Genomic DNA, 19,360 nt, shown 5'->3' with positions numbered 1-19,360 from the left:
CACCTGGAACGGGAAGCATAGTGGTTCATCTATATATGTTTAATCGTTTTAATAGGTTCCCAGCAGGTAGCTCTTACTCATACCAGTGACCTAGTAGACCATGAATGACTAATGATCAACACACTAGGTATGATGCAACAGGGTAAAAATGACCAGCCCTGCCAAGACCCAACACACTGATCCTAAATAAGGCTAGTGTGAGACCCACGTCGATCAGAGCTGGTGGTTAAGCATGGCACTGCATTCATAAGTGCTTTAAGAGGAATAAAATACGGCACACAATGAACAAGGTTCATGTTATTTACCACTGGCAGAACCGGTAACTTTGGGTCTCCAGAGCAAAACTTCTAATAAAACCAATTTCATGAGCACAGACATGATTTCATGTTACAGAACAGGAATTACTATACTTTTCGGACTATAAGGGCACATCTTACTATAAAACACATCACAGGTTTAGACAGCAGAAAAAGGGAAAAACATTTTTTCCTACTAATTAAAACTTACCTAGTAGTATTTAATGAAGTGGAATGGTCAATATCACACATTTAATGGAATAGGAAGGTTGTTAGAGCTTCTCTGCAGCATGTATATTATACATGTATAGATTTACAGCACACCCATTACATACACTCTCTGCAGTGCACACAAATGTACACAACACTGCTGCATGCACGGTACATGCGCACACAGCTCTGCTACAGGCACAGAGAAAACAACTTTTCAGGAAGTGCAGGGAATGGACTATATAAGCGAATAGAATCAATAACCTGGGGGTGAAGTTATTTTCTTTGATGAAGCCTCCTTAAGTCTGTTTAGGAGAGAATGTCTAGAGAAGAAAAGGTGAGCACTCTGTTGAGTCCTGTCTCAAACCGACGGTAAAGTATCCTAAGACCATTCATGTGTGGGCTTGTTTTCATACACAATTTTGCTTAAGAACATGGCCATGAATAAAGAATGGTATCTAAATATCCTCCAATAGCAACTTCAGACTACAATCCAGGAGAAAGTTGGTGATGAAAAATGTTTTTTTCCGGCATGATCGAGACCATGTCACAAGGAAAAAGTGATAACTAAGTGGCTCGATGAAAAAAACATTGGCCAGGAAACTCTCTAGATCTCAATCCCACTGAGAAACTGTTGTCAATCCTCAACAAAAAAAAACACTGAAATGTTGATAAGCACTAAGCACTGATTAGACAAGAATGGGCGGTCATCAGTCAGGATTTGGCCCAGGAGATGACATCCAGCTGTCAGGGCAAATTGCAGAAGTCTTGAAAAATAAGGGTCAACATTGAAAAAATTGAGTCTTTCCAAAAAGGCGATGTATTGCTCAATTAAAATGTGAAAACACGTGAAATGTGTCTAATTGTACTTCAGTAACAATAGAAACATCTGACTAAAATATCTAAAAGCACTGAAGCAGCAAACTTTGTGTCAGTCATAAAACTTTTGGCTACCACTGTAAATGACTGCTTAAAGTCAACAGTAGTTTGAGTAATAAAACGGAGATTCTTAGTCAAAAGTAAGTGACTGCGGAGAAATGCACCCTCAAAAAGCAAGGTGGAAAGATACTCCATTCACCCGAGACCCTTAACCCGACCAATTAAAAGGAAATAAATTCTGATTTTTTTATATATTTGCATTGAAAAAGTGCAGACAAACTGAGCGTAGAAACGGACTTATGAACTTAGCCTTAGTATTTCCAACTTGTTAGTCTTAAAAAAAACTGAAATTATTTATATATCTATTTGAAACTAAATACCTGCTTCTGTATTTGCCCCATAAACATATGTATATTTATATGCCATACTTGTTTACTACCTCAATGTGTGAATGATTCACAAAGCAGGCTGTTTACAATTATATCAATGTCATTTTTAGTTTAGGAGACACGGGTCCTACTCCATAATCCTCAAGGAGAAGAAATATAGAATATGGTTGGAATTCTTCTCTCCATCCCCAACTTTATTGTTAAAGTGTTATATCAAATAAAATGCTCCTCCTCAAGAGCCAGTCACCCTATTTATCGAATACAATTTCTCATACGAGTTCCTTTCCAGCATCATTTAGTCATTGGGCTGTCAAGGGATAAATCTAGTGCAAGACCAACAGACAGCTGTCATACTGGTACAGATAGAATGACTCGCATTGCTGAGCCCTTTAGTCATTGCTAGTGAAATGCTCATCTTACATTTCATTCCAAGGGGTAAATGCAATGTGGTTAGTGTATGAGATTTTTTTTTATCATAAGGTCCATTGCTACGCTAGCCCTCCCCTCGGACAGTCTCACATGACACAAGATCTGGCTAGTTAGCATGTCTGGAATGAGCAAGCACCTATCTCCGAGTCTCAGCTAGGACCATAGATGTTGGTTCCCAGGTTGGAACATTACCTCATCCAACCTTGCCAGAGACAGAGTATATAAAGCAAGATCGCCCTGAACTTGGAGAACAGGGAGCTAACTTGTCTTCGCTAAGGTTAACATCAGGAAATGGTATTTGAAGACTTCAGAGCAGACAAAATGTTGCTGAAAGTAGAAGAATTGGTATGTTTATTTTATTATATTATGTTTGTGAATTTTTTTAGAATTTATTATATTAGTAATTATCACATATTATGTATTACAATGTTGTAATAAATAAAAGTATTGTTTGATACAGCCACAATAGGTATTATGAGATCTGGTAGGAAAAAGACTTTACAACCTATAATAAATATGTTGGTTATTAATATTAATAATCATGGATTTGTGTTGTGTTCATATAATTTGTATATATATAAATTATTAGTTGTTACATTTTATTTGGTCTTTCATAAAAAAAATAGTTACTAGTTTGATCCATACTTATTAGAGTGCTCATGGCTGCAGATGAATTGCCAGATGGACTACTTCAGATCTTCAGTGGAAGTTGGTGCCTTCAAATAAAAAGGATACCTATTGTGTTAAAGTTGAGGTCTTTTAGGTGATGGTTGCTCAACATGAGACCATGTAAGAGGAACACTGCCTGGACACAATGGAATATATAGGTCTTTAGTAAATAGTTTTTGATAAAATGATAAAATAATAATTAGATGGCTTATTGAATCCTGCATCGAGCAGACGGTTGGACACGATGACCCTGGAGGTCCCTTTCCAACTCTAACATTCTATGATTCTAGGAAACTGAAGTTTATAAAAATCTCCAGCCAGATTTTTTATCATTTATAGCTGTCCAAATCTTAATCAAATCTTTAATAAGGTCTCTTCTTTTAGAGTTTTAGTATTTCTTAAGATTATCTATATTGACACTTGATGCTGCATTTTTACTTTTAGACTTGTTTTTAAGATATTTAGAACACTGCGAGATATGGACAATACATCTTACTATTTTTAGTAAGGAAGTTGAAAGTTTATTAATGGTTTCATCAACAGGTGACCGGAAAAAAAAGTGAAAACAAAGACACTGGAGATTTTGTGTCTGGAGAACATGGAGTGTATGAAACGGACATAACCCTAGAAAAACAAGATGACTTGAGGACAACTTCAAAATCACTGATTGACCAAGAAGTGGAAAAACAAGCAAGACAGAAACAGCTTAAAGCAGAGGTAATAACTTTACCGAAATTAAGAACATCTAATGTATCCTCCTTATCAGCATCTTTATGCATAACCACTCAAATATCTCCTTGCTTGATATTATTCACTTGGTCCGTAAAATTGACAAATATGGACTTTTTTTTAAAATTCTACTTCTAAACATTCATAGGTGTCATTTCCACATAATCAACAAACTTGAGAAATGGGACAGCTCACACTTGGCTGCCTTTTCTGGACAATGCCCTGGTTTTTTTCACCAACATGCATGCCATAGGATTAACAATGGTTTGCTCTGTCTTTTTCCATTCAACCACTGGTGACCAGGTTGGACTTTCGTGTTTTTTTTAAGAATAAAATGATGATATTGCACAGTAGTCATTTTATTGCTCAAATGTGGCCCTTATAGTTCAAAAGCAACATCTCTTATACATGGATTACATGAACCAATTTTAATTAGCAAGTCTAATTTTAACACTTAAATTAATGATTCCAGTGCCTGTGGCTGGTGGCAACACAAAATAATTACGTTTTTCTATTTAAAACAAACAAACAAACAAACAACTAAAACTTGATTCACTAATTTGTATTTAGATCCTTAAGAAGAAACTAGATGAACGCCCAAAGCTTGATAGCTTGGAAGATTTGCAAACTATAATAAACCTAAGAAAACGGAAAAGATGTAAGAAAGTAAAAGTGTTGGTGGTGAAGGAACAAGAACCTGAACCAGTGGTAAGTATGTGAGCATGGAGTGAGAAGTCATATACAAATCATATCAACTGCACACTAGAAAACTAATGTCAAATCTCAATGTCAAATCTGTCATTTAGATTGAACATGTGGATGACGTGACATTCTTGAAAGCTGCCCTGGAAAACAAGCTTCCAACAGTCGAGAAATACTTGGCTGATGGTGGTGATCCAAATGTCTGTGATGAGGTATTATGCTTTTTTCTCTTTTGTTAAACTAAATACAGTTTTGAAATAGAAGCTGGCAAGGCGCAGCATCCCAGTTGGCACTGGGAAGCAATTTACATCATGCTCGGCATGCCTGACACCAGTCCAGCTTCATGGAAGTTGCAGTTCAGCAACAGCTGAAGTCCAGATGACGGCTGGGTATTATACCATGCCTAACAACATCATGAACTCTAGTTATATGTACCCATATATTTAATAGATATAAAAAATATAACAAAAAAACCCATAACATATATACAAAATATATATAAAATATAGGTATTAAGTTCTAGTGACAAGAGAGCATTAAAGAAAACTTATAACCAGGTCAAAGGGACCAGTTTTTACTCTTATTTCATTCTTTATTCCCCCATGAGTGTTCTGTTTTTGTCTTTTTAATTCTCTATACAGTTCTGGAGATACTATCTTTTAAATTTAGTGATAATTTTTATGGCCTTTACCAAGGGGGTGTAGCTTACATGATTCTCTGTAGGTGTGTCTTTAGGCACCACACCCTCATGGTAAAGACTAGTGATGAGCGAGTATACTCGTTGCTCGGGTTTTCCCTGAACACGCTCGGGTGGTCTCCGAGTATTCGTTAGTGCTCGGAGATTTAGTTTTTGTCAACTCAGCTGCATGATTTATGGCCGCTATAGCCAAGCTGAGTACATGTGGGGGTTGCCTGGTTTCTAGGGAATCCCCACATGTATTCAAGCTATCTAGCAGCCATAAATCATGCAGCTGCATCAACAAAAACTAAATCTCCAAGCACTAACAAATACTTGGAGACCACCCAAGCCTGCTCAAGAAAACCAGAGCAACGAGTATACTCGATCATCACTAGTAAAGACCATAAAAATTTGTGCTAGATAAAAAAAACCCCATAGCTTTGGAACTGTATGGCAGATTCTGGAAGAAAACAATACTCAATGTAGCAGCCGGAACAAAATAACAACACTTCTGACCTGGCAACAGGTCATCTTTAACAAGCTTAGGCCAGGGTATTAAGACAATGGGCTGAGATTAATAGTAAGAAAATCCAGTTTGACAGATTAATGTTCTAACAGATCATCAGTCCTCAGCAAGAAAAAGGTCCAACAGAATTTACCACATCCCAACAGATGTGGTCAATATTATTCCTTACAATGTTCAATTGTGTAGTCTATATAATGGGCTTTAACTTTAACTTCATCAAGTTACTTACAAAATTAACAGATTAAAGGGATTTTTTTCCAGAATTATCAATTTTCACTTAATCCACCAATGAGTAGGTGAAAAGAGTCCGATTACAAAAGGTCTTCCTGCTGGTACACCCACCAATCAAGAGAATCGGGGACGTGTTTGCTGTCTCCCTTTTACAGTCTATGCTATTGATGGAGAAACCATTAGTACGGTTCTGTTGCCTTCACCAGTCCTATAAATTTTGAACTGAGTTTGTCTCCATTCAAATGGTGGACAAGGGATTCCAGTTTCCACAATTGGTGCGGTGGAACCTCTAGTGATCAGACACTAATATCTACCCCGTCAATCAGTGTAAAGTAATGATTCTGGGAAAACCATTTCAGAGAGATACCTCTACCTCTGGGAAACATTATAATCAATGTCAATAATATAGAATAAAAAGTATGAAGGGGATGACCTAATAATTACTAGATGTATAGTTGTTAGCTAGGACACAGAGCTTTAGCCTTTCTTTAGCACAACAGAAAAAAATCTCTGTATGAGCTGGTCCACACCACCAATTATATCGGAAAACTGCTATACTTGGTTCTCACGGAGAGCACTTGTACCCATGGTATTCTATGGGGCTATGCACATTGGTGATTTTTTTCTTTGGAGTAAGTAGTCTCAGGAAAAAATTGGAGGTATGTCCGATTATTATCTAAATGTCCAGATAAAAATCAGCCATACAAGTGTATGGGTGTGTGAAAAACATCGGACCGCATTTGGATGACATCCAAGTGTGGTCCTATTTTTACATACTGACTCTAATTAAACTGTGATCAGAGTTTGACCAGAATAATCGGTGATCAGAGTTTGACCATTTTTCTCGGATGGAGAGAAAATGGTCGTGTGATCCTACCCAATGCCTGTATATGTGATAGGAGGCATATGAAGATTTAGTATGGATCTTTAGACTTCTATGGGTGCTTTTGGAGCTTTTTTGAAGCTCAAGCATAGCAACTTCAATGGAAGTCTTCAAACAGAGGCTGGACAGACATCATTTGAGATGGTTTCGTGAATCCTGCATTGAGTGGGGGTTGGACACGATGACCCTGGAGGTCCCTTTCAACATTCTATGATTCTAACGTACAAGTACCAGTGCATTCAGGTGGTTCCCTGTACACTTGTTAAACCCTTACAAATAGAGTAGTCCTGAGGGTTAACTGTACTCCACTATCCATAAGAAAATGATAACTCATGAGCAGTTGTCCATCCTATATAGTGAGCCAGGATTACGAAGAATGCTCATGGTACTAATCATCTCATGTTTCTTACCATCTCTACAGTACAGACGTACGGCCCTGCACAGAGCATGCTCAGAAGGACACCTTGCCATTGTCGAGAAGTTAATTGAAGCTGGAGCAGATCTTGAATTCCGCGACATGGTATGTGGATGTTTCCAAAACACACAATAAAAACAGCCACAACAAAGCGAATAGAGTAATGCTGGAGATTTCACTGGAAAATTTTACTAGATTACAAGAAATAATTGTATTGACACAAAGCTGCAGAATGTTATAAAGCGGAAAAATCAAAATACCAAATAATGGACAGTTATTTCTGTGAACACCTACAAGGAAAGTATATAGAGCGCAACTTCCCTTGCCCTACAATTATCTACAGAAAGAACAAGATCAAATGTAGTCACAAAAAGAACAAATTAGAATTTCGCAAATAAATAAACAAAAATCACTGGCGCTCACCACTTATGTCCGCCGAACAAATCGAAATGGACCAAGGAAACTCCCAGCTGCTGGTATCCACAGAAATGGCGCCCCTTCTGTAAGATAACTAAAACATATAACAACTGATACCGCGCTTGGGAACAGATTAGGAGGGAGAGGGGGGGGGGGGGGGGGAAAAAAGGGAACTACCCCTAAATGTGAAAATGTAGCCAGACTAAGAAAATGTACAACAAAAAACGAAACTATCCACTGTAATTTATCACAAGTCGAATAGATAACTACTCATAATGTCAAACTGCTTGCTTACTCACAAAAAATACATATGCACCGGCATGTATCCACACTCCCACAGGAGTAACCACAAGTGTCCGCACACTAATAGGTTAATGACCACAATGACTACAAGCGATAATGGTTCTTACCATATAGAGGTGTAGTTGTGGGATGATGGCTGTATTATCAGGCTTTCACCTCGCTGTTCGTATTGAATACCGAAAATGGTGTGCGGCGCCTCACCGCTGCACGCGGTAGGTGTATAGGTAGGATACCCTGTGGGTGGCACCTTGAGAGTAGGTGCACGGCTGTTCGTGCCGCCTGGATAGATGCCAGGTGCAATTGTTCAGTGCAGAGCCAGGGAACGTCCCGGCCGAAGACGTCCCTGGTTGTACTGAAAGAAAAAAATGGCCGCCGCTGACAAGCAGCGTGTGACGTCACTGACCAACGGAGCCTCACTAGGACCAAAAAAGCTGACCGACGCGTTTCGAAGGGAAAACGCCCTTCTTCATCAGGGTTACCCCACAGGGTATCCTACCTATACACCTACCGCGTGCAGCGGTGAGGCGCCGCACACCATTTTCGGTATTCAATACGAACAGCGAGGTGAAAGCCTGATAATACAGCCATCATCCCACAACTACACCTCTATATGGTAAGAACCATTATCGCTTGTAGTCATTGTGGTCATTAACCTATTAGTGTGCGGACACTTGTGGTTACTCCTGTGGGAGTGTGGATACATGCCGGTGCATATGTATTTTTTGTGAGTAAGCAAGCAGTTTGACATTATGAGTAGTTATCTATTCGACTTGTGATAAATTACAGTGGATAGTTTCGTTTTTTGTTGTACATTTTCTTAGTCTGGCTACATTTTCACATTTAGGGGTAGTTCCCTTTTCCCCCCCCCCCCCCCCCCCTCTCCCTCCTAATCTGTTCCCAAGCGCGGTATCAGTTGTTATATAAATTAGAATTTCACTTAATGCGTTTTCATTGGGGAAAATATAACCTGGGTGGTATTTAGTTCCCTGCTACTTTAGAACAAAGACTGGTATCTTTTTCTAGAATTAGACACTAGTTCCAAAATTGCCAAAACAGCAACAGTGCCACCTAGAGATCTGGAGTGGTCAATAATAATCTACCGGTACTTTATGGATTGGCCGATATGACAGCTCGGTAGTTAGCACGGAGACTCTGAGATCACTTTGTTCAATCAGTGACGGAAACAGGAGACTTGAAATCAAAGTAGTAAGTGCAAACCACATGAGAGTCTGTCACTTTCAATATTACGCTGCTGCTTATTTTTTGGCAAGCATGATATAAAATAAATGACTTATCTCTTATGCTCTAAATGAACATGTACAGACAGGACATTTTCAGGGAAATGCTTTAGGGATTTTTTAACCTTGGGTAAACATATATTTCTCATAGATAAAACATTATGCATATGGAAAGTAGGGTGAAATCAATGTGCATTTAACCCTCTATTCTTCGCATTATCTGATAAACCATGGTATTAACCTCTCCTAGTTTTAATACATAGAGCCCTATAGCAGAAGTGTAACTTGGAGAAATGTGCAAATGATGGCATTGGTTTAAAGGGATTGTCTGGGCTTCTAAAAGAATGGCTTGCTCTGCTAAGCTTAAGTAATAGGTGAAGGGGGTGCATCACTCGCATAAGGTCCGCGTGATGGGCTATGGTCTCGGAGGTTAGATACCCTCTAAAACATTGGTGGTCTATTTTACAGATAGGCTGCAATAGTCCCCGAAACCTCCTCTATACAAGATACAGAGTCATCCCAGCATTTTTTGGTTAGATCCATAAAGCTTGTGTATGTAAATGTGAGCGTCCAGGCACAGTTCACATAATATAATTTGGTTCATTCACAGCTGGAATCCACAGCCATTCACTGGACCTGTCGTGGTGGTAGCGTTGATGTCCTAAAATTACTGCTTAACAAAGGAGCAAAAATCAATGCAAAAGACAAGGTATGCTGCTGATGGTCAGTTGTATGCACACTCATGTCATCCAGGAATATTCAAGGGAATCAATCAGCAGGTTTTTGCTCTGTGATCTGACAGCCCCATCATGTAGGGACACAGACCCTGATTGAAGTGATGTATCAGTTTATACTCCAGTCCTCACGACCCCAACAGGTCATGTTTTCAGGATTTCCATAGTGCTGCACAAGTGAGAGAACTCCTGATACTTCCATCACCTGTGCAATACTAAGGAAATCCTGAAAACCCCACCTGTTGGGGTTCGTGAGGACTGGAGTTTGGAAACACTGGTTTATTGGATGCAGCAGTTTTCATTGAATCAGTCTTCTTTGCTGCAGATCTAGCAGAGCTCAGTTGTTGAGCTGTGTATAACTCTGCACACACCACACCCTTCTGTGTACAATGCATAGTGACAGAGATCTGCTAATCAGTGCTGGGGGCAGGACTAGGATGCACAAGGCCAGTTGTCCTGTACTGATAATCTCCTGCTGATAAAACACTGATTGTATTGAAACTGCAAAACACAGACTAATAACCGACACATCACTGGAGTCAGGCTCTCTGACCCTACATTATGGTGTTCTCAGATGACATAGCAAAAAACTAGTGACAGATTCCATTTAACATTCAATTATTGCAAATTAAGTTCATAGAACTCTTGTATGTCCCAGTTTCTTTTTATGTCTAAAATTTTAAACTTAAATGTGAATTCCAAGAGTACTCTAAGATGTTAGATTTTTCTTTACTTATTTACCTTTAATAAATTTAATATCTTTATTCATGAGAATACTTGGAAAACCGGGTTTATCTACTGGTCAGTTGTATTGTCCCTCAATGACCCAACCGAGGGTCAGTAGTGAGCACCATGCCTGAACTCCTTAGCCTGTGTCCACATCTACTTTGGAGGCTTGCTTTGTAACCTCTGTCACAGATTTACTATGTATTTTTTTTATCAAGAAGATGGACAGTTTTTTTACGGACCCCCTGAAGCTAAGCCTCAGCATCACGGGGCATATGTAGTTAACTATTTTTAAAGGGAAGGTGCCACCAGTTTTCTTGTAGTTTGTTTTTTTTTGGTGAAATTAAGCTTACAATAGTAATTAAAATGTATTAATGCACTGTTTGCACTGTTTGCAAGCATTTCTATATGAAAAATATTATATATTTTCTTACAAATATATATATTTACCACTAGGGGGAGCATTTTCCATTTTAGACCTCAAGCAGCTATAGTAAGACTTACCAGCTTTACTGTCAGCAGGAAAATTGGGGCAGTAACTGCTGACATCACCATTTCCCTCCCCTTTTGGGTGGTCTAGTATCCCTGGGGCAGAATGAAGAGTAGCATCACAGGGCAGTGCCATTTTGTGGGTGACTGCCCTGTGATCTGCTATCATCAGCAATTACTGTTTTTCTCTCGCCCATCAGTCTCTCTCACCCAGATTACATGATTCTCTCACCCCCCCTCCACAAGTTCACTGCAGTCCTGCAGCTGCAGCTCATCTTATCTCTACTGAGGGATGAGTCACAACTAGTGTTGAGCATTCCGATACCGCAAGTATCGGGTATCGGCCGATACTTGCGGTATCGGAATTCCGATACCGGGATTCCGATACTTGCCGCGTATCGGATACCGGAATCGGAAGTTCTAAGATTCAAAAAGCAGAAATTCAGCCAATGAGATTGATTCCAAGTGTGGGCACATCCTGTTTAGCATGGAGGGCATGAAACTACTGGCAAGGCTGTGATTGGCTGGTGTAATGATGTCATGATGCAGTTTAAAAGTCGCTGGCGCCATTTTGCGATCACTCTGCTGTGAATTCAGTTAGTGACAGGACGCTGTTTGCTGACTGAGGGACAGTTTAGAGATAGCGATTTGCTTCTTTGTGCTTTCCAAAGGCTAATTTAGCAACCGCTGTGTTCACCTACTATTCACCTTGCTTTTGCCTTGTAGCGCTGTTTTCACAGCGATCTGCAGGGTCTGTGTGTGTGTGTGTGTGAGTGCAGCCCAGTCTCCAGTCTGAGTGCAGCCACATAGGCCATCCATAGTTGGTTGTATTCAGTTCAGGGAGGGTGGTTCATTGCCTCATACTGTTCCTTTTTTTTTTTTTTTTCCCAAGTAGTGTAGTCTGCTGCTAATTTATTCAAAAAAATCCTATTAGTGTCTTTCCACCCGTCTCCAGCTAATTTGTGGAAAAACACTACATAGGATAAAGTAGAGGAGGGTTTTTGGGCCTTGCAGCGCCGTTTACGGCTGTCTGCACGGTCTCCGTGTGACTGCAGCTCGCCCTGTAATCTGTGAGCAGCTGTAGCCTGGTTGTCTCCAGCTCAGGGTTTTTCACTGCGTCATACCGCCAAATCAATTTTCTTTTTTTTCAAAGTAGTGTAGTCTGCTGCTAATTAATTTTAAAAAATCCTATTAGTGTCTTTCCACCCGTCTCCAGCTAATTTGTGGAAAAACACTACATAGGATAAAGTAGAGGAGGGTTTTTGGGCCTTGCAGCGCCGTTTACGGCTGTCTGCACGGTCTCCGTGTGACTGCAGCTCGCCCTGTAATCTGTGAGCAGCTGTAGCCTGGTTGTCTCCAGCTCAGGGTTTTTCACTGCGTCATACCGCCAAATCAATTTTCTTTTTTTTCAAAGTAGTGTAGTCTGCTGCTAATTAATTTAAAAAAATCCTATTAGTGTCTTTCCACCCGTCTCCAGCTAATTTGTGGAAAAACACTACATAGGATAAAGTAGAGGAGGGTTTTTGGGCCTTGCAGCGCCGTTTACGGCTGTCTGCACGGTCTCCGTGTGACTGCAGCTCGCCCTGTAATCTGTGAGCAGCTATAGCCTGGTTGTCTCCAGCTCAGGGTTTTTCACTGCGTCATACTGCCAAATCAATTTTCTTTTTTTTCAAAGTAGTGTAGTCTGCTGCTAATTAATTTAAAAAAATCCTATTAGTGTCTTTCCACCCGTCTCCAGCTAATTTGTGGAAAAACACTACATAGGATAAAGTAGAGGAGGGTTTTTGGGCCTTGCAGCGCCGTTTACGGCTGTCTGCACGGTCTCCGTGTGACTGCAGCTCGCCCTGTAATCTGTGAGCAGCTATAGCCTGGTTGTCTCCAGCTCAGGGTTTTTCACTGCGTCATACCGCCAAATCAATTTTCTTTTTTTTCCAAATAGTGTAGTCTGCTGCTAATTTATTCAAAAAAATCCTATTAGTGTCTTTCCACCCGTCTCCAGCTAATTTGTGGAAAAACACTACATAGGATAAAGTAGAGGAGGGTTTTTGGGCCTTGTAGCGCCGTTTACGTCTGTCTGCACGGTCTCCGTGTGACTGCAGCTCTATCTGTTGTCAGTTCAGCCCCCAAAAAATAAATAAATAATAAAGTTCACCAAACACACCAGTTACACCACTTTACATTTCTGTAGGCCACATTAGCTCATATTAAAGTCTAGTCCACACTTTAGATAATTAGTGCTTCTTATACCTGTTAGGAGGAGTTGCTCAGGAATAAGCACACAAATCCGTTAGTACTTTTCTGCTTATCTTTATCAGTCAACCAAGATGAAGAAGGCAGTGAGTAAGGCACGGGGGCGTGGGAGCCGTCGCGGAGCAGGGAGGGGACGTGGGGATTCTGTGCCTGCTGCGGGCACCGGTGACTCATCAGCACCCACTTTCACCAGGCAACAGTCGTTCATGCGAAGCTTTGTGTCCGAGCGCCGTACACCGCTGCTGCATGAAGAACAAATTGAAGCTGTTGTCGGATGGATGGCAGCTAATGCATCAACTTCCATTAGTGCCACATCCTCTCAGACACAGAGCACTGGAGAGCAGCCATCTGTCTCTTCACCACCTGCCAAATTGCCCAGGCAGACAGAGAGCCCAGGACAGGAGCCGTCTCTACTTCTGTTCTCTGAATCTCTTGGCTTGGAAACAGGGGGCCAGCCAAGCAGCATTGGAGAAATGGAAGAAGAGGCAGGGTGCAGTGATGCCCAACAGCTTTTTCTGTCTTCCTCTGAAGAGGCGGGTGGGCCAGTGGCTCCGGTCACCACATCGCAGGCCGCATCAGCTGATGATGACACTCAGGTGCCACTTACTGGTGCGTGCTCTGCTGCTGAGACTACCCAGGAGGAGCAGTTGGGGGCAGAGGGTAGTGTAGATGATGAGGTCCTCGACCCATCTTGGCGTGAGGGACAGGAAGGTGGTGGGAGCAGCTCTGAGGAAGAGATTCCCCGTACGGCCCAAAGAGGGAGAGGGAGGGGGAAGACTGCGGATCCTGCAGCCTCCGCTTTGGCACCCGTTAGGAGCATGTCTCTTCCAAAAGCCAAAAAGGGCGCTCCCAAGACTTGCAGTGCCTGGTCCTTTTTTGACACAGTTGCAGATGACATTTGCTATGTCAGATGCAACGTGTGTCATCAAAAAGTCAAAAGAGGGAAAAATGTCAGCAACCTCAATACCTCCAACATGTGGAAACATGTGCGCAACAGGCACCCGGCGGAGTTAGAAAAACACACTGAAGAGGTAGGCCAACCAACAGCGGCAGCTACCACCTCTTCAGCTCGTGTTGCCTCTTCCTCTACCTCACACGCAGCTGGTTCGGCGTCCTCCCAGGATCGCCGTGGAAGAACCTCTGCCCCTGTTGTCCAGAGACCCGCTGTAATTCCACCCGCAGCGCCACTTTCCCAGTCATCCACACACTCCCAGCCCAGTCTACAGCCATCGGTAGTACAGGCATGGGAGAAAAGGCGGCCTTTCTCGTCAAACCACCCACGAGCACAGGCTCTGACTGCAGGCATTGCCAAACTTCTGTCACTGGAAATGCTGTCATTCAGGCTGGTGGAGACTGACAGCTTCCGTGACTTGATGTCATTGGCAGTCCCACAGTACAATGTGCCCAGCCGCTTTTACTTCAGCAGGCAAGCCGTCCCTGCCCTGCAGAAGCATGTGGAGGGACACATAAAACACGCGCTACTGAACGCCGTCAGTAGCAAGGTCCACCTCACCACCGATGCGTGGACCAGTCAACATGGACAGGGGCGATACCTTTCCCTCACTGCCCATTGGGTTAATGTCGTTGAGCCGGGTACAGACCGTGCGAGTGGCGCAGGACGTGTCCTGCCCACTCCAAGGATTGCAGGAATCCATTCTGTACGCATTGACTCCTCCTCTTACACCAGTTCCTCAGAATCATCGCTGCAGGAGCCGTCACAGTCCACCTCCACATGGACCCGTGATGAACGTGTACCTGTTACGACCGACATGAGCACAGCCGTGGCCAAACGTCAACAGGCCGTCTTGAAATTAATTTTCTTGGGGAATCGTAGCCACACAGCGCAGGAGCTCTGGAATGCCATCAAGCAGGAGAGCGATGTGTGGTTTGTGCCAGCGAATCTCCAGCCAGGCATGGTAGTGTGTGATAATGGCCGAAATCTGGTGGCAGCTCTGGGCCTCGGCAACCTCACTCACATCCCATGTCTGGCACATGTGCTCAATTTGGTCGTGCAGAGCTTTTTGAGGGACTATCCGGATCTTGATGCACTGCTGCACAAGGTCCGCCTAGAGTGTGCTCACTTGCGGCGTTCCAGCACGGCAAAAGCGCGCATTGCGGCTCTGCAGCGCCGACACCGCCTGCCGGAACATCGCATCATATGTGACCTACCTACCAGGTGGAATTCCACGTTACATATGTTGGAGCGGTTGTGTGAGCAGCAGCAAGCTGTAATGGAGTACCAGCTGCTTCAGGCGCAAAAAAGTCGCAGTCAGCGCCGTACAGACTTCACAACCACAGAGTGGGCCACTATGAATGACGTCTGCCAGGTTTTGCGTCCCTTTGATTATTCCACGCGGATGGCGAGTGCAGATGATGCACTAGTCAGCATGACTGTCCCCCTTATCTGCCTGCTTGAAAAATCACTGCAAGCGCTAAGGGATGATGTTGTGGAAGAGGTGGAGGATGAGGATTCACCATTTCCATCATCTTCTGGACAGTCAGCGCCACGTGGTTCCTCACAAACGCGTAGGCAGGGGACCGTTTGTGAGGAGGATGAGGAGGAGTCAATGGAGGAGGAAGACATCCGTCCAGAGGAGGGAGTTACACAATTGTCCAGTACTCAGTGTGTACAGCGAGGGTGGGGTGATGACGAGCGGGCAGAGATCACGCCTCCAGCAGGGGACAGCGTTTCTTGGGCAGTTGGCAGTCTGCAGCACATGGTGGATTACATGCTGCAGTGCCTGAGAAACGACCGCCGCATCGCCCACATTCTCAACATGTCTGATTATTGGGTGTTCACCCTCCTCGATCCTCGCTACCGGGACAACGTAGAAAGCCTCATCACACCGTTGAACCGGGAGCGAAAAATGCGGGAGTACCAAGACACACTGGTCAATTCCATCATCTTCTCCATTCCAACTGAGAGAAGTGCTGCTAGTGCATTCCAAAGCAGCTCAGTGCGTCCAGGCCGTGGTGGAGGCTCTGCACAAAGAGGGAGCAGAAGCAGTGCCTCTGCCCAAGGCAAGACCAGTATGGCCGAACTGTGGCACAGTTTTCTGTGCCCGCCACAAAAGTCTACACCATCACAGACGGCTCCAGTCAGCAGGAGGCAACGGTTCCGTCAGATGGTGACAGACTACATGTCTTGCCCTCTTGCTGTACTCCCAGACGGCTCTTCCCCTTTCAAGTTTTGGGTCTCAAAGCTGGATACATGGCCAGAGCTAAGCCAGTATGCATTGGAGGTGCTGTCTTGCCCTGCGGCCAGTGTATTATCGGAACGTGTCTTTAGTGCTGCAGGTGGTGTACTAACTGACCGTCGCATGCGACTATCCTCCGATAACGTTGACCGGCTTACTTTCCTGAAAATGAACAAGGCCTGGATCTCGCCGGAATTTGCCACTCCTCCTCCTGATTGAATAATTAGGTCACTGTATACGTTATCCAGGTCTCCTGTTGTGTTCATCTTTCTACCACCTGAACTTAAATTCCTGGGCTCCAACACCGCCAGTTGAGGCTCAGACGTGCCGTCTGCACAGTCAAAACATACGACCCAGTGTTATTGGGTTTCAGTAACGTCAGCTGATCCCCAGCTGTGTAGCCGGCAATGTGTCATGCGACCGCCACGCTGACACAACAACTGAAATGTAAGGGAATCTGTCCCCCCCCCCCCAAGGCGTTTGTTACTGAAAGAGCCACCTTGTGCAGCAGTAATGCTGCCCAAGGAAAAGGTAGCTATTTTTGTTTAGCTCCTTGCACACGCAGAACTTAACACTTATAAAATGTGTCCACTGATACCGTAAAACCGTCCCGGAGGTGGGACTTTCCTTCGTAATGTGACGCAGCCCAGCCGTCATTCCTACCCCCCCGGCGCCGCGCACCGGCTCCTCAGCGTTGTTTTATTCCGTCCAGGAGCCTGCGCTGTTATGTTATCCCGTGGCCAGGCACACTTAGCGCTGCCCGTCTTCTGGCATCATTTGGTGTCTGGATGGCTGCGCCTGTGCGGCCGCGCTGGCAGAGAGCCCGCCTCGCAGTGTCTTCTGATTTAATCCCACTGGGGGCCTGGGATCCATGGACATGCGCAGTGCATATCTGAACCTCCACCTCTCACTCATTTCCCTATGGCTTCTTCAGACTGTTCGGTGTCAGCTGGTCCCTAACAGCATGCCACGGCCGTGACACCGCACAGTCTGAAGAAGCCATAGGGAGATGAGTGAGAGGTGGAGGTTCAGATATGCACTGCGCATGTCCATGGATCCCAGGCCCCCAGTGGGATTAAATCAGAAGACACTGCGAGGCGGGCTCTCTGCCAGCGCGGCCGCACAGGCGCAGCCATCCAGACACCAAATGATGCCAGAAGACGGGCAGCGCTAAGTGTGCCTGGCCACGGGATAACATAACAGCGCAGGCTCCTGGACGGAATAAAACAACGCTGAGGAGCCGGTGCGCGGCGCCGGGGGGGTAGGAATGACGGCTGGGCTGCGTCACATTACGAAGGAAAGTCCCACCTCCGGGACGGTTTTACGGTTGCAGGGGACACATTTTATAAGTGTTTAGTTCTGTGTTTGCAAGGAGCATGATGAAAAGAGCCACCTTTTCCTTTTGCATCTTTTGTGCTGCACAAGCTGGCTCTTTCAGCTACAAACGCCTTGGGGGGGGGTTAAAGGTTCCCTTTCGACTTTCTCAGGCTTCGGCCTACATTGTGTTCCTCTGCTTTTCCACCTGTCCCTGGGCTCCAACACCGCTAGTTGTTGCCTGGTAGTGCTGTACGCACAGTCCCAACAGTCGCTCCTCTGTTATTGGGGTTCAGTAACGTCAGCTGTTCCCCTGCTGTGTGTGTGGCAATCCCTCCTACCTCCTCCAACCTCCTCCTCCTCCACCTGTCCCTGGGCTCCAACACCGCCAGTTGCCGTCCAGAAGTGCTGTACGCACAGTCAACAGTCCCTCCTCTGTTATTGGGGTTCAGTAACGTCAGCTGTTCCCCTGCTGTGTGTGTGGCAATCCCTCCTACCTCCTCCAACCTCCTCCTCCTCCACCTGTCCCTGGGCTCCAACACCGCCAGTTGCCGTCCAGAAGTGCTGTACGCACAGTCAACAGTCCCTCCTCTGTTATTGGGGTTCAGTAACGTCAGCTGTTCCCCTGCTGTGTGTGTGGCAATCCCTCCTACCTCCTCCTACCTCCTCCAACCTCCTCCTCCTCCACCTGTCCCTGGGCTCCAACACCGCCAGTTGCCGTCCAGAAGTGCTGTACGCACAGTCAACAGTCGCTCCTCTGTTATTGGGGTTCAGTAACGTCAGCTGTTCCCCTGCTGTGTGTGTGGCAATCCCTCCTACCTCCTCCTACCTCCTCCAACCTCCTCCTCCTCCACCTGTCCCTGGGCTCCAACACCGCCAGTTGCCGTCCAGAAGTGCTGTACGCACAGTCAACAGTCCCTCCTCTGTTATTGGGGTTCAGTAACGTCAGCTGTTCCCCTGCTGTGTGTGTGGCAATCCCTCCTACCTCCTCCAACCTCCTCCTCCTCCACCTGTCCCTGGGCTCCAACACCGCCAGTTGCCGTCCAGAAGTGCTGTACGCACAGTCAACAGTCCCTCCTCTGTTATTGGGGTTCAGTAACGTCAGCTGTTCCCCTGCTGTGTGTGTGGCAATCCCTCCTACCTCCTCCTACCTCCTCCAACCTCCTCCTCCTCCACCTGTCCCTGGGCTCCAACACCGCCAGTTGCCGTCCAGAAGTGCTGTACGCACAGTCAACAGTCGCTCCTCTGTTATTGGGGTTCAGTAACGTCAGCTGTTCCCCTGCTGTGTGTGTGGCAATCCCTCCTACCTCCTCCAACCTCCTCCTCCTCCACCTGTCCCTGGGCTCCAACACCGCCAGTTGCCGTCCAGAAGTGCTGTACGCACAGTCAACAGTCGCTCCTCTGTTATTGGGGTTCAGTAACGTCAGCTGTTCCCCTGCTGTGTGTGTGGCAATCCCTCCTACCTCCTCCAACCTCCTCCTCCTCCACCTGTCCCTGGGCTCCAACACCGCCAGTTGCCGTCCAGAAGTGCTGTACGCACAGTCAACAGTCCCTCCTCTGTTATTGGGGTTCAGTAACGTCAGCTGTTCCCCTGCTGTGTGTGTGGCAATCCCTCCTACCTCCTCCTACCTCCTCCAACCTCCTCCTCCTCCACG

At 44.9% G+C, this 19,360-nt stretch overlaps 1 protein-coding gene across 1 annotated transcript in view; it reads left to right on the top strand.

Annotated features, from left to right (window-relative positions):
- The first annotated feature begins 2,342 nt into the window (after positions 1-2,342).
- ANKRD1 (ankyrin repeat domain 1) overlaps positions 2,343-19,360 on the top strand; it is a 32,336-nt gene continuing 15,318 nt past the window's right edge. Inside the window, exons 1-6 of the mRNA XM_077258948.1 lie at positions 2,343-2,548; positions 3,416-3,589; positions 4,172-4,309; positions 4,408-4,515; positions 7,044-7,142; positions 9,606-9,704. Of these exons, the coding sequence (XP_077115063.1) occupies positions 2,495-2,548; positions 3,416-3,589; positions 4,172-4,309; positions 4,408-4,515; positions 7,044-7,142; positions 9,606-9,704 (672 nt within the window). The 5' untranslated portion in view covers positions 2,343-2,494. The remainder of the gene's footprint in view (positions 2,549-3,415; positions 3,590-4,171; positions 4,310-4,407; positions 4,516-7,043; positions 7,143-9,605; positions 9,705-19,360) is intronic.

The sequence above is a fragment of the Ranitomeya variabilis genome, chromosome 4 (genome assembly GCF_051348905.1).
Source record: "Ranitomeya variabilis isolate aRanVar5 chromosome 4, aRanVar5.hap1, whole genome shotgun sequence".
Taxonomy (NCBI): domain Eukaryota; kingdom Metazoa; phylum Chordata; class Amphibia; order Anura; family Dendrobatidae; genus Ranitomeya; species Ranitomeya variabilis.
This window is presented reverse-complemented; position numbering and strand designations above follow the sequence as displayed.